Source organism: Gavialis gangeticus, unplaced genomic scaffold (assembly GCF_001723915.1).
Source record: "Gavialis gangeticus isolate Ggan-Ray unplaced genomic scaffold, GavGan_comp1, whole genome shotgun sequence".
Classification (NCBI taxonomy): domain Eukaryota; kingdom Metazoa; phylum Chordata; order Crocodylia; family Gavialidae; genus Gavialis; species Gavialis gangeticus.
The window spans coordinates 28,155,243-28,170,377 of NW_017729034.1; the positions used below are offsets into that span (position 1 = coordinate 28,155,243).

The 15,135-nt window shown below is 43.0% G+C and overlaps 1 protein-coding gene across 2 annotated transcripts in view; it reads left to right on the forward strand.

Moving 5' to 3' along the window:
• BTBD9 (BTB domain containing 9) overlaps positions 1-15,135 on the forward strand; it is a 370,623-nt gene that overhangs the window by 2,213 nt on the left and 353,275 nt on the right. For both annotated transcript variants that reach the window (XM_019526983.1, XM_019526984.1), the window contains exons 2-4: positions 489-656; positions 12,840-13,050; positions 14,188-14,551. In XM_019526983.1, the coding sequence (XP_019382528.1) occupies positions 575-656; positions 12,840-13,050; positions 14,188-14,551 (657 nt within the window). In that variant the 5' untranslated portion in view covers positions 489-574. The remainder of the gene's footprint in view (positions 1-488; positions 657-12,839; positions 13,051-14,187; positions 14,552-15,135) is intronic.

Here is a 15,135-nt window from a genome sequence, read left to right on the forward strand (position 1 = left end):
GAACTTAAAAAGAAAAGTCCCTGGCTACTGTTCCCATGGCATGGTATGCCCTCCCTGGGTGTTGGGGGAAGACTGGGAGCAGAAGACTACAGCTACTCCTGCAGCACCAGTTGCTGCCCCTTCATCCCCGTTTTTTGAAATTACGCTCTTCCTATGGAACCTGTATTAGCCAGGGTCTACAATGCGTTAACTCTAACAAGCTATGTTTCTTGCCTGGTGTATGAATGTCAGCCTTGGTAAAATGTGTGTTGTCCTATGATGTGAAAATGAGATGGATGTGTCATCATTTCTAAGTGCCTTTAAAAATAAAAAGTGAAAAATTGCATCATGGTTGTAAAGAACAGTGTCATTCTTTTCTTTCACTATACAGAAAAGGACTTACACTTCTTAAAAAATATTTATAAACTGTCAACTAATTTATGAAGCAGGTTAGCCATGGGTCATGTATCCCGTATGTATGATGGTATATATCTCATGCACTGTTTCAGGAACATGTTACAGTTCTTACTATGTGGCTGGATGTTGCTGAATAGGATTTCCTTGGGCTTCCCTATCAGTCTTTCTGTTGTTCAGAATGGCAAAGAACCCTAATTTTCAGGAAGTCACTCATCTGTCTACAGGCTACATCCACTGTAAATCTCCACACAGCTTTACTGGTGAGTGGATAACTGACCTTTTTTCAAGACCTGAGGTTACCCCTTTTGTCAAATGGGTATCAGTTTTTACCCACTTTTTGTTAAGTATATTGGATGGAAAACCTCTCGAAGTACAGTAATCATTTTGTACATAAATGTGTGAATATCATTTTCCAAGTTATAATACTCTGCTCTTGTAAGGACTAGTTTGTAAGACATTTAAAAAAATACAGTAATTAGGTGATTGTCATGGGGTGGGGTACCTAGGGACAGCCTAGGGCCCCGCGATCATGCCAGTCTTGCCCTACGGGCACCTTCTATTCTCACCTGCCATGTCTTGATAGTTAAGATAATAGGTGGTAGATAGGGAGGCTGCCCTCAAGTTGCTATGCAGTCACGGTCCTGGTGGACCCCACTAAACCACATAGGTTCTTAGACCCCTTGCAGGATTCTGTTCTAAGTAAGTGCCTTGTAGGACACCCCAAGCCTTATGGGCTAGATGCGTGGCTTCAAAACAGCCCCTTTGCCATGCCCCATGCCTCGCAGATGGTGTGTAGACATTATCTCTAGTGATACGGCCTCAGTTTAGTTTGGCCTCTTGTTGCCACTGGACCCTTAGCTTCAGTAACTGCACCCTCTGGCACTGGGGTCTCCTCATCCCATGTCACTGTACACTTTGGTGCTGGGGCTCTGCACAGTAGAGTGCCCCAATGAGCCCTCTTCCTCCCCAGTAGCCTCAGCCCAGTCCCATTGGATTAAAAGCAACAACATAAATAAGAGCCCATGGGCTATAATGTAATAGCAATCGTAACAGAGGAAGTCACACTCTGTCCCTTTAAGAGGGCCAATTTCTTCCTCAACAATGTGTGCCTCCTAGCCCTGGATACTTTAGGAGCTCCTAAACCCCATTAGTCTCACCAGCAGTAGCAGCACAGGCACCTAGGTATCTCAGTGGAGCTTTTCTGCACAAACTCCACTCCTGACAGCAGCCAGGGCCCTAACTGACTTCAGTCCCAACTCTGGGGCTTATATGGGCCCAGGGCCCTGCCTCCTTCCAGTCAGCTGACTGGGTGTAGATCCAGGCTAATTTCCTCATTAGCCTGCTCCCATGGCAACCTGCACCTATGGGGTTTATGCCTGGCTCCTAAGAGCCCTCTCTAGGCCGTTTCTGCTCTTAAAGGAGCACTGCAACAGTGATATCTTTTTATTTTTATTTTTTTTTGCACATGAACACCCCAAAAACATCTAGATCCCAAAGTCAAAGCACTTATGGAGCTATATTTTATGGTTTTTAGTTATGCTTATGTGGAATTGCATCTTGAAAATTGCAGAGAGAGTAGTGAGTTAATCAGTGTTTTATTTTTGCTTCTGTTTTCCCATCCTTCCGCAACAAGGTGTGTTGGACGTGAGGTGGCACAGTAAACTAAAAATAACTTAAATGTACTGGCATTAAATCCTAAGATACTCAGAAATGAGGAGATTAAAAAGTACCATGCGTCTTTGTTTTACATAATGTATAGATTACTTTATTACTACTTGTTTAAAAAGGATATTGCATTTAAGAGAGTTCGTGCTAACCATGCCCTTGGTTCAACAAATAATATTGCCCACAGAAATCCAGTGCAGCTTCAGTTATTTAGTCTCTTCACTTTTATTTTACTGAGGGTTTGAATGGTTGCATTTAAAGTTAAATTTTTTTGCTATATATGCAGTGTGGTAAGCAAAAGGGTAATCTTAATTTTTTTTCACTGGTCATTGATTAAAACTCATTTTTTAATCTTACTTTATTTCTTACTGTAAAATATTCAGCCAGACTGCATTTGATTCTAGCGATGTACTCCGTTAGTAAGACGTCAGTCTAGCTGTGTCTCTTTTTTCTCTACTTATTAGGAAGGTTCCTGGAAAGCCAGTATCAATGGAAGTGTTTTGTATATGGTTGTGATTTATAGCGTAGTTGCATTTTTTTTAAGGGCTTATGAGCTGGTACAGTGTCAGTGGAAAGTGTTCTTCCTCCTCTTCCTCTTGCCTTAAATTTAAATATTATAAATTCTTTGTGTGATACTCTAGCTGTTGCATATGACTAAGATTTTTTCCTCATTTTTCACTAGTTTTTCAAATTTAAAAGCAATGAAATACCACAAAGCTCTCTGTCATTTTTTGAAAATGAAGCTAAGGGGGTTCTAAGAACTGATAGCTTGCTGACACTGTGTTAAACAAAGTTATTTTATATTTTAAGTAATCATTTGTTTGTTATCTGTCTCTCTACAATATTTTATTTGATTCCAAGATGAGGTTTTCTTTTCCCCATTTAACATCGCCCGGGGGGCGGGGGGAGTTGCTTCCTGCACCTCCCCAGCTGCCACTTATGCACCCCTTGCCTTCAGGCCCCCACCTTGTCCCATCTCCCCTCTGCCCAACCCGCTTATCCTTGTCCAGCACCATCCCTGCTGCAGCCTGTGATACAGAGTATGGCCCCAAGCTTGCCCTGTACCAGTGGTGCTGGCTCCATGAGGCTGCTGCAGGGCCATGCTGGGGCTATGCTCTGTCTCAGGTCGCAGCAGGGACAGATTCTGCTGTCATTGAGCAAGGGTAAGAGGAGGAGAGGCAGAGGCTTTGAGGGGGCTGGGGGCCTGAGGCTGCGGGGCAGCAAAAACAGTGCAAAGGGGGGAGATAAGCGGGGGCAGAGGCCTGAAGCTGCACTGTGGGCTTTGCTTTAAGGGGATAAGTGTGGGGTGGACAGGCATGGGGGAGCAAGCTTCTGCTGCCTCCCTGCTGCCTGTCCCCCAGCCACCTGTCCACCACTGCTCTCCTCACTGCCTCCCCCACTGCCTGCCCTACTGTGTGCATCCCGCACTGCCTGTCCCCCCACTATCCTGCACACTGCCTACTCCTTTACTGCCTCCCCAAGCCCCCCATTGCCTGTCCCCCTCGACTGCCTGCAGCAATGGTAGGGATGAATTTAAGACAGTTCTCCAATAATTAGATTCTATACATGGAAAATTATAACAAGCATATACATATTTAATGTATAGAATCTAATTACTGGGGGGACCTGTAATTAGACCTGTGATTACACTCAGCCCCAGTGGCCCAAGGTCCCAGACAGTGTGTGGTGCCCTGCTAAGCCACACTGTACCCGCACCATAGGTCAGCTGCCACGCAGGTGCCAGGTGGGGGGAGCAACCCCTGCTGCACCCAACTGGGCCACACTGCATGGGAGGGGCTCTGCCACAAGTGCCCAGAGGCCCTAATTGCTGCTTCTGCAGCCAGTGAGTGTGGGGCATTTGTTTTTTTTGCTTTTTGTTTTTTAAGTGCCAGGTTTAGGCTGGGGCAAGGCAGCCATAGGGGCTTCTCCTGTATCTCCCCCTGCCCAGGAAGAGGCAGGCACAGCCAGAAGAGCTGTGGGAGAACCTGCAGCTGCCTGGCTGTGCCTGCCTCTCCCTGGCTGATCCGAATCACCAAATCTCTTCGAGTCGGCCAAATCTATTTGGGACAGTGATCCAAATCGAATCGCTGTCCTCTGAATTGGCCAAATCCGAATCAAATACTTCCCTACTCGCACAGGCCTAGTTAGTATGTCCAGGGGTATGGAAAAGAAGACAGTATCTTTATCCATTAACATATGTGCTCTTCAACATTTGATTACACTCTCTTGTACATCAGTTTGTAGATTTTGGCTGACTTTCTTGGGTGGGATTATGACTTTAGGAAGGCATTAGGAGCAAATATAAGAAGGACTGTTCTGAGTTTGAAAGCATATGAAGAAAAACAAATTTAGGAAGAAATTATTTTCAGAGAGTGAAAAGGAGCCACCAGAAGCATTGTCTGGCTTTCATTTCAAGAACAGAATTATGATTTATCACTGGAGTAGAGTAAAAGAATAGTGTTATTGTGATTATTTCAAAACACATAGAAGCAGCAGTGTTAAGAACTTAAGGTTACCATTAAAACTGATAAAACTCCTATGGAAATCTTAGTTAAGATTTTAATGCAGACCTACCCGGTTCCTTAAGGATAGTTATTTGACTTTAAAAGAAGCGCAGCAATTATATATTTGTGTCAGAATCTTTAAGGTTAATTTATTTTTAATACTGGCTGTTTGTAGCTTGACATTACATTTTAAAATTGTTCACTAACTTCACTCTAACTTTAGCTTTAGCAATTGTAGTATTACAGTGTATTTAATATACTTTTTGCTATGGTTTCTCATTTCTATCCAAGATTACATGCTTTGTTATTCAGAAATCTATGTGCTTCAGCACTAAGACAGAGTCAGCTTTAAAACGTTTATTTAGTGTTTCGTGTGTGTGTGTAAAACTGCATTCAGAGAATTTCACTATTTTCTTATTTCATGATATATTGGCTTATTGTACTGAAATGCCTTGAGTGAAATGTACTGAAATGTCTTAAAGCAGAAATTTAAAGTTTTTGTCTGGTTTATAGGATAACTTAATATATTTCCTGTGTAGTAAATGTTGTAGTGATGTAAATTAAATTTAATGTGCAAAGAATGCAACAACAATATATTCAGTTCTGTGGTTCTTAAGTTATTTAAGTCTCTAAAACAGCAAAATATTTTTCTACTAAAAAAAATTGAAATCTATCTAAATTGTCCTCTCACTGACTCCTGGTCCCCAGTTTTCACTTACTTAAGCTTGACTCTTCATTCTAGGAAAAAATCAAAGTGAGAGAATAAGGAGAATTGGATTTTCTTAAATACTTGTTAGGGGTGCACCAATAGAGATTTTTGGGGCTGATAACGATAGCCGATTTTTAAGGAGGCATGCTGGCCAATACTGATTTGATTTCTGATACTGACCCGGCAACTTGGACAGCTGAGTGTAGCTGTTAAGTCTGGTGTGGTGGATGGGGAGGGAGGAGGGAAGGGAAGTGTGTGGGGGGCAGACTGAGCCCCTGCAGTGAGGGAGGAATGGGGCAGGGGCTGGGGCAAGTGCTGCCCAGCTGCGGTGGGGCAGGCATGGGATAGAGTCCAGGGAGGCTCAGAGAGAGGGGGGACAGTACTTGCTGCTGCGCACCACTCATCTGGGAGCAGGCCGGTCTGGCACTCGCCTGCTCCTGCCACTGCTCCTGCTGGTCATCTGGGTGGGCATAGGCGGGGGGTGGGGAAGCGTGTGCCCCCAGATTTGCACAGGGTGGGCTGGGCTAGGCTGGGCCGGGCTGGGAAGAACCCCATGCAGCCCTGGCCCCAGTCTGCCCCACCTCACGCAGATCCAGGGGCACGCTCCCCATGCCCTCCTGGACAAATGGCACACAGCGGCGGAAGCTGCCCCTGCCCTCATCCCCCAGACGAGTCACAGCTCCGTGCCGCACCCGCCCTGCCCTGGTTGGGCAGCGCTTGCCCCTGCCTCAGCCCCAGCCCCAGTTCCACTCCTCCCTCACCTCAGGGGCCTCGATCTGCCCCAGCACACCCCTTCCCTCCCCCCTCCCCTTCCACCACACCACACTTATCAGCTGCATGCAGTTTTCCAAGCTGCCAGCCTGCGCTCCTCACTGCCTACATGCTGCATTGTGGCTATATGCATGCATGGGCATTTATCAGTGAAAATATTGGCCACATCAGGCCGATTTCCGATACAGTCAGTTTTCTTTGTACCAGTGCTGATCCAATATCAGACCAATATATCGGTGCACCTCTAATACTTGTTTATAGCACAGGACAAAGTAATTATAATTGGATAGGTAAGATAAGAAATAAACATTTCTAGAGAAGGACATTCATTTCTATGATTAAAAAAAAACAGATTTGTTTTATGTTGGTTTTGGGTTCTAGTGTGATGTCTTCTGTTTACCTGCTAATGAACAATAAGTTTATAAAAATCAGCATTCTTTGACTGTGGTTGTCTAACTAGTCTATTACTTTCTTTTATATTTAAAAACAAACTTTGCAGTTTCCATAAATAAGTCCCTATGTTATCTTCTGAGATATGATTTAAAAAGTTATTCTGTTAGCAGGAGAAATGTTCTTTTTCAGATAATGAGAGGAGCCCAAATGGGAGAAAATGACTTACTGCTGACCTTTTCTGCTGCTCCTTTTTGAGAGCTGGATAGTAATAATGTCACTGCTCATGGTAGTGTTTCTGTGCATTGCATTTCTTCTTCATATTTCTGTTCAGCATATCTTGCTCTGGGTAAATGTTGGAAAATGCTGCATACTTAGAGGAAAATTGTTCAGATTCTTCATAGCTGGAAAAGGAGAAATACATTTCATTAATAAATTTGAATAGTAAACACTTAACCTTATTTTAGAGGCCCTGATCTGGAAGAAAAAAACTCACAGAAATGCAGAGGGAAGAAACGATTTGTAGGAAGTTCAGTTCATCCGAATTCTATTTGTGATTGTTTTGTAGATGATGCAATTGTTGAGCAAGCTTATTGAACAGAACAAAACCTTTAAGTTATATTTTTTGTGAAGTTTGTCCACTGTTGCGGAGTCTAGTTTCTGATGTTACTAGTAAAATGGTCAAACTACTGTGACAAATATTTGATTGTAGATTGTAGGTTTAGCATGATATTTGTAAACAGCTATGCCTTGCTTCTTGCTCTAAAGCTGTATAAATATAGTTTTTGTATTCTACAAATTATGCTCTAGTTATTAAAGAAAGAGTGCAATGCAGCAGATCTTGGCATGATTGGGATAGAGAGGAATGAGCTCAGCTTGTGAAGCTTTGGGCAATTTCATGCTTTTAGACATTGTAACTAACATTTTACATTCTGCTGGGATGCAAGCAAGAAATGTATTTGCACAGGTATAAGTAATCAGATGGTTAATGATGCCAACCCTTATTCAAGGATACTTTAGCCAAACCTGATCTAGAATTGTTGCTGAAAGAACTGGGTAAAACTAACCTGCTGAGGCGGAGACAGAAGCAACAATTTTCACCCAGTCTGGCCACAGAAAGTGGTTGTAGCTATGACCAAATGCAAGTCCACGGCTGCAGACCGCTTAAAAAATAGCCGATTGGGTGAAAATCTGTACTGTCGTTGCATAAGCATTCAGATAAAGACCTTTCAAAATGTCTTCTGTAACTTGTGTCTGCCTGCCTGTAGATGTCATTTGTCTGTAGCTTTTCCCAGGGTAGCTGTTTGCTCATGGCAAACAGTTACTTGCCACTCTGTCACCTAGTGGCAAGGCTCTGTAATAGTGGGCTACTGTATGCAGCTTTCCTAGTACAGTTGCAAATCTGCATGCTCTTTTCAGGAATGGACAAAGTTACATTTTAACTACTGGACTTGCCATTTGACTCTTTGAAATATGGTGTGTACAAGTGTTCAGAGCACTTCAGTTGCTTTAAAAATGGCTAATGCAATAGAAATCTCTGTTGTGCTGGACAAAGCTGAAACACTAATCAACTGGTGCAGGCATTTGATTGAACACTTGCACACAATCCCAATTGATTAGTAGTACAGTGGTTGCAAATGCCCATCCCCCTGCCCCCTTCTAAAGTAACACTCTGTGACACTGGCTACATTGTAGTGCTGCAATCTGAGATGCTGCAAGTCCCTTCCCGTATTAGCATCTGGGCTATAGAAGGCCCAGCTCCTTTCTACAGCCCTAATCTGCAACAGGGCTCCAGAGGGACAAGAGCTAAGGCAGCTGTGTTCCTTGCACAGGGCCCTGGCTGCCTTTAAATCCCATAGACGCAGGGCCAGATCCAGACCTTAGATTACACGCCCCAGGAGAGTCTAGGGCTGGGTGGCACATGGCTGGCTGGGGAACGCCTGGTAACTGCCTGCCTCCTCCCTGGCTGGCTATGCTCCCACTAGCCTTAAAATCTCCCTGGTCATTTAACTGACTGGCCAGGGAACAAAGTCTCCCAAGCCATGCATCTGCTGGTTGCTTCCCAGCCAGCAACACTCCCCCCAGGCCCAGACTCTCCCAGGGCATTTAAATGGATGTCCAGGGAGCAGAGTCTTGCAGGGCATGCAGCTTCTGGACACTCCCCAGCTGCCTACGCTCCACATAGCCCCTGAGTTTCTGAGGACAGTGGTTCTCAGCCTCTGGCCCACAGACCAAACACAGCCCACAGAGCTATCTCATCTGGCCTGCAGGTACCCCATAAGTCCACAGATTTGATAATGGGGGAGTGGCAGCCACCCTCCCTCACTGCCAAATTCCCAAGCCCCATGTGTCCCCCCCTCCCCCTTGCTTCTGGATCAGGGTCAGGCCATGCTCCCATTCCACCCCATAGCTGGGCTGGGACACTGCCCCTCTGCCCCCACTGTGGGGCTGAGTTTGCACCAGGCCACACTGCCTTCCCCCCTGTGGGGCTAGTTCAAGCTCCTTTCCCCTGTGGAGCTATGTTGGGGCTGGCCTATCCCCTGCACCTCTTCGTGAAGCTGGATGGTGCCTGCTGTGCCCGCCCTGGGTGCCAGATCAGGATCACCAACTGGATTCAGTCTGTGAAGGGAATAGGTACTGCCCATCTGGCCTGCCAGCCAAAAAGGTTGGGCACCACTGCCCTAGGGCACTTAAATGACTGACCAGGGAGAGTGCAGAGCTGGGGTGAGCAGCCCGTCAGGGCAGCCTAGCGGCTGCCTTCAACAACCTCGTTCAGCCAGGGGGCCCTGCAGAGCTGCCTGGCTTTAGTGCATGGGGCCCCCTGGCTGTGGATCGATGGCAGCACAGCCAGTCTGTATTGGTCCAGCCCAAAGCAACAAGTGCATGCAAAGTTCACGATTAGTTGGGGCTCCACTGGATTCTACAAAACAGCTGCACTGCAGCCATTTGAATTGAGTACTTGCATGCACCCTTCCAGTGTCCTGTGCAGCTTACTTCAGCTTGTAAAACCAATGCAAGTTGTAGCAGTGTAAACACATTTCCTTCCCAGGCCCTCAGAAATAAATATTTAGCAAAGGCAGAGAACCAATGTAATGTGTTCATAGCATATTGCTCTACTTGGAAAGTAGCGTTTTTCTTTCTTAAATAGGAAGTGCTCAGGGATAACTTGAAGCCATTGCGGTAATTCAGCTTGGAAGTGAGAAGCACACAGATCATTTTGATTCTGCGTTTCACAGGTGGGTTCAGTGTTGTCTGGGTCTCTTCAGATTTAAAAAAAAAAAAAAGTTATGAAGGAACACTGCTGTGGAAATACCAAGCAGCAATTGAAATGGTATGAACACTAAATGAAGATCAAGGATACGTTTCTTAACCCTGTCTCACATTTCTTCCTGTGTTTACCAACTAGCTTCACTTACTTTATCATCTCTCTCACTTCATTTTTGGAGTTGTACGTTGTAGTACTGTCAACATGGAAACATGTCTCTCATCGGTAATGTTTCGTGGTCTTACTCAGTGGCCAAAAATGTACACTGAAGAGGCGAGGGGTTTTTTTTGTGTGTTTTATTGGACCAAGTCCATTCTTTCAAAAGGATTCTTTGTTTTCACTTACACATGGAGTAATGCATATACTTGTGTTCTGTCTGCTATTTAACTCAAGTGGTGTCTGCTTTTCACCAAGACCTGAGGAAGGATGGGTTGTGTTAAAGTGCTAGGTAACTTCTCTCTCAGCTATACAGTTGGTCCAATACAAGATATCATTAAAAACCCTCACCTCTTGTACACTTCCTGGACCATCATGGCTGCAACGACACCCTAAGCCAGAGGTGTTAAACATATGGCCCACAAGCTGAATCCAGCTGGCTGACTGCTGTGTCCAGCTCACTGGGCTACCTGTGGGTGACTGGAAGTGTGTGGGGGAGAGGGGGAAATGGGCAGCCTGCCTAGAATTTGTTTAGATTCATGTTCTTTGTGGTTGTGCAGTATCTAGCACGGTGAGGCTCTGATCTCTAGTTAGAGCCTTAAAGTGCTGCTGAAAATGCAAATATTTAAACTCTGTTGTGTTTCTCAGTGTGTATGCTTCTAAGTGTATGCATGGAAGAAGTGTAGTGAGAACTTGCATAGTTCATAAATATTCCACCAAGAAAATAAATGTGTTGCATGTGTGCAAAATGAACTTTCACACACAGCTTTTTACTACAGCACAAAAGTACCTGAAAATACTCAATAAACATAAAATCTGCACTAACCCAAACAGCTGAACTGTGTTGTTAGGGGGAGGAGGATGGTAATCAATGGCTGAAACTTTGCACTGAATACCTCTGCAAACAAGGTTGAAGGTAGCACTCAGCACAGAAATATTTTTAAATTTCTAAAACTACTACTTTACTTTTTTGTTTGTGTGGACCAGGAAGTACTAGCACACTCCCACTAAAGGTACCTCACAGTGCATTATTTTTTATTGCAGGTGATGCAAGGAATGACCTGTGTCACTCTTGTGGTCACTTCCTTATGTACATTGAAACAGGAGTATCAAAGAGGAAAAAGAACTGTAAAATAGGGATGTAATTATTGTTTCAAAATGTATCTGTTTAAATACTTAACTGGTGATAACACATAACTAGTCCTGGTTGTGGGGTGTGGAGCTGTGCCCAGGGCTTGCCCTACCCTGCCCTGCTTCAGAGAAGAGGCCACAGCTGCTTGTGTAGAACAGTGTAGGGAGCCAGTTGCCCCAAAAAGACCTGCTTGGACACAGCTCCTGCTGGGAGCCGCTCTGCAGGGCCTTTGACTGTGGAGGGAGGCGGTGGTGGCAAGATCTACTAGACAGTGTGGGAGATTTCCCAGCCTGCTGCAGCTGCTGGTGGACTGGGAGGGAGGGAGCAGACTAGCTATGGGTACTAGTCTCCCTCCCCCTTCTACTCCACCTCCTTTCCTCCTTGCTCCTCCCTCCTGCCTACCCTGCCACCTACCTGTTCTTGAGGCACCACGCTGTTTCCTGCTGCTTCCTTTCCCCATCAGACTGTGCTCTGCACTGAATGTTAACTGGCAGTGCATTACCAGTACAAATATACTTACCATTTAAACATTTAGCCTTTCATGTCCCTGTGTTTTAAAATAGTTGTTTTTTTACTGAGTGCCCCCTTGCAACTTGGTGATTGACCTTCACCAATCTGAGCTTTACTCCATTTCTTGGTTTGATTCAGGTTTCAACTTTGATCTTCCCAGAAATGGTTGAGAATATTCTTATTCCAAACTTATTTTGGAAAAACTTAGAAGATAGTAATATTGGGCTGGAGTGCTTCCACCCCACATTATTATTACTACTAGCAAACTGCCCATTAAGAATCACGGGGCAAATAAAGCTTTATGGACAGACTGACAAAGGCTTTTATAATATTAGAATTATCATTAGCCATTTTAATGTATGAATGTTGATGAAATCAACAAGGTGGTTGTCTTTTAAAATTGCTAATGCGTTCTGTTTGAAGCTTGAGGATGTGTGGCAACTTTTCTTTTGTTCAGTGACAAGAAATTTACGCAGAGGCAAATTTTCTGTTTCCATATGGATATCACTTTATTCATCTTCCAAAGTGGTGGTTGAAGTTTAAGAAATGCTACTTCAAATTACATGGCGTATGGGTAACGTGAATAGATTGCAATTGCTAAAACATATGCTTTATAAATGCCATATTTTCCCTTGAGAGATGTTTGAGGCTCTGCAATTAAGGAGCAGAAGGCCTAGCTTCTCCCCCTAACTCCCCCTGCCCCCCAAAACTAGAGCCTCTCCAGTCAGAAGGTACACTTGGTGAAGTTACTGTCCCAGTAGAATCCTTTAAGTCTTTCAAAGACTTACTGAAATCTCTGTTGTGTAGAACTTTTGCTCTCTGAACAGTCTTTGTGTATTAATCATTAAGAGTCACTCTGATTTTTCAGATCTGGGAACTTAATTGAGTTCTGGTGAGAACAGGTTGCAAACACCCATATGCTAGCTAATTACTGATAAAAACACTTTAGTCCAGATTTCATTGTGTAGACCAAGCTTATTTACCAGGTTGATTTCTTACTCCATTAGCTGATTTTAATTTATCTAGGGTCTTGTTTTGTGAATTGCTTTAATTGTTCAGAATCATTACTTCTGTAGATTTAATTTAGATTTTTTGATGGAGATTTGTTTACTTAGAGCAAATACATTGACAGAATAAAAGCAGGGTTGGAGATAAAATGTAACTTTTTAAGATCAAGTGGATTTTTTTCTAATTGTAAGTAGATTTTAGACCCTCACTAAATACTTTTTCTAATATCTGTTCCATCTGTATTGGGTTATTTTTTTTAATAACTTATTCCTCGTGATAATTCCATTATGTACCTGTTCAAAATACTTATGTTTATTTTCTTTCTTCCTTTAGGCTACCAGTACCATCAACCCTCCAAGATGAGTAACAGTCACCCGCTCCGTCCCTATACTGCCGTGGGTGAAATTGACCATGTTCACATTTTGTCAGAGAATGTTGGTGCTCTAATGAATGGGGAGGAGTACAGTGATGTTACTTTTATTGTAGAAAAAAAACGTTTTCCTGCACATAGAGTAATCCTGGCTGCTAGGTGCAATTATTTCAGGTAAAGTATAGCATCTTGTCAGGCCTACAGAAAGCTTTAATACATATGAACTATACACTGGAAAGTTCATAAAGAAACAGTCTATAATTACCTATCCATTGAACATAACCTTTCTTGTGCAAATGCTTTCCAATGTATCAAAACACTGTGGCCAGCTATAAAAAGATAGAAAAATACCACGTCATCCTAATGTTTTTGACCTTCATTAAATTGGACTTTCGAGTTATTTCGCAGATTTAAGAGGAAATAAACTTCACAACATAAAGAGGATGGTGTAAAGGTATTGCTGATGTTCTCAAAGTAAAAGTCCAAATAACACATTTGGGCACAGTGTATTGACTTTGTGAAACTGGAGGTTTGAAAAGATATCTGCTGTGTTATGAAGTAGGAGACTACTATTTGTTTAAAAAAGGGGATTGAAACAACCTAAAATTTAGGCCAGTAATGCCAATCTTTTTATCCATTCTTAAAATATATCTAATAAAATTTTGTACAATTGTTCTTTTGTACAAGTATTGTCAGAGGGGCTAAGCTAAAATCTAGATGTGTAGTATACTTGAATTCATTATCTAGTGAAAACATTGTTAACCCTTAGATTATTTTTCGATTTCATCAGATATGATTTCAGGGCTGTCCTATGCCACGGCCAGAACAAGGGACAGGGGATCCAAACTCCAGAAATCTATCATCAGTTCTGAAATGTCTTTGTTTATTGGTAGTGATGTATGAGTAGCAGTGAATCTGCCTTAACTCCCAGGCTGGGTTTTCACAGTTACAATTTACGTGCAAACTGAGCAAATCTGATACAGACAAACAATGGAGATATGATGAACAAGAAACTTTGGCATGTCACTTTGGCACACCTATGCTTAGAGAAGAGCTGTAGTTGTATTCAAAAGAAGTTTCTATGTCTTACTTGCTAAGCCAGTCTTCCTCTGTTTTATGTTGTTTCTTCAAAGATCTGTTAAATGTAATATAATTTATTCTTTTACCTGGCAGTTGGATATGGGTAAAATCTAGGATGTTTATTGTATTGGTTTTTATATAATGAAACGCCTTTTTGTTAGGGCATACATTTCTTACATTCTCTCTTTCTCGCTTTCATTTTCTTTTTGTTTTTTTCTTTTTTTTCTTTAGAGCATTATTATATGGTGGAATGAGAGAATCTCAGCCAGAAGCAGAAATCCCTCTTCAAGATACTACTGCAGAAGCGTTTACAATGCTGCTGAAATACATCTATACAGGCCGTGCCACACTAAGAGATGAGAAAGAAGAGGTGCTCCTGGACTTCCTGAGCTTGGCTCATAAATATGGGTTCCCAGAGCTGGAGGATTCCACATCTGAATATCTTTGCACCATACTTAACATTCAGAATGTTTGCATGACATTTGATGTTGCCAGTCTCTATTCACTTCCCAAACTGACTTGTATGTGTTGTATGTTTATGGATAGAAATGCTCAAGAGGTGCTCTCCAGTGAAGGGTTTCTGTCTCTTTCTAAGGTATATTTTTTCAAATTCATGTTCTTCTAGTCTTCTTGGTTGTGGTCTCTAACTTCATGATAAAATACTATAGGGACTGAAAATAGAGTAGGCTAAGTCACAGGAAGCTCTTTACTATAGTAAGGTCATTTAGTAGTGAAGTTGTTATTGCTGGAGGTATTCAGGGCAAGGTCAGATGAAGAATGAATTATACTTTTATATAATTCTATACAAGTAAGTATTGTGGTACAGGAAGAATGAGAGCATGGGGATTCATTCTGAACCTGCTGTCTATATCTTCCAGATTTTGAACAATAACAGAAGTTAAATATACCACATTTACTCCCATACCACATATACTCCTTCTCCAAACATTAGCCCTCCAAAAAAGGGGTGCATGTCATATGGGGGAGCTGATGCATCTTCACTGGAGTGGAAGCACGGAGGAGTAGAAGCAGGGAGATGCATGGCTACCATAAAACTAACGTTACCCTTCAGGGTCAGAACTGTCTTGTTAACTGTTTTACAGTCACTGTTTTACAGCTGCTGCAGTCAACACTGAGCTGTGACTAAAAAAAAAAAATCCCCCCCCCCCCCCCCCCCCC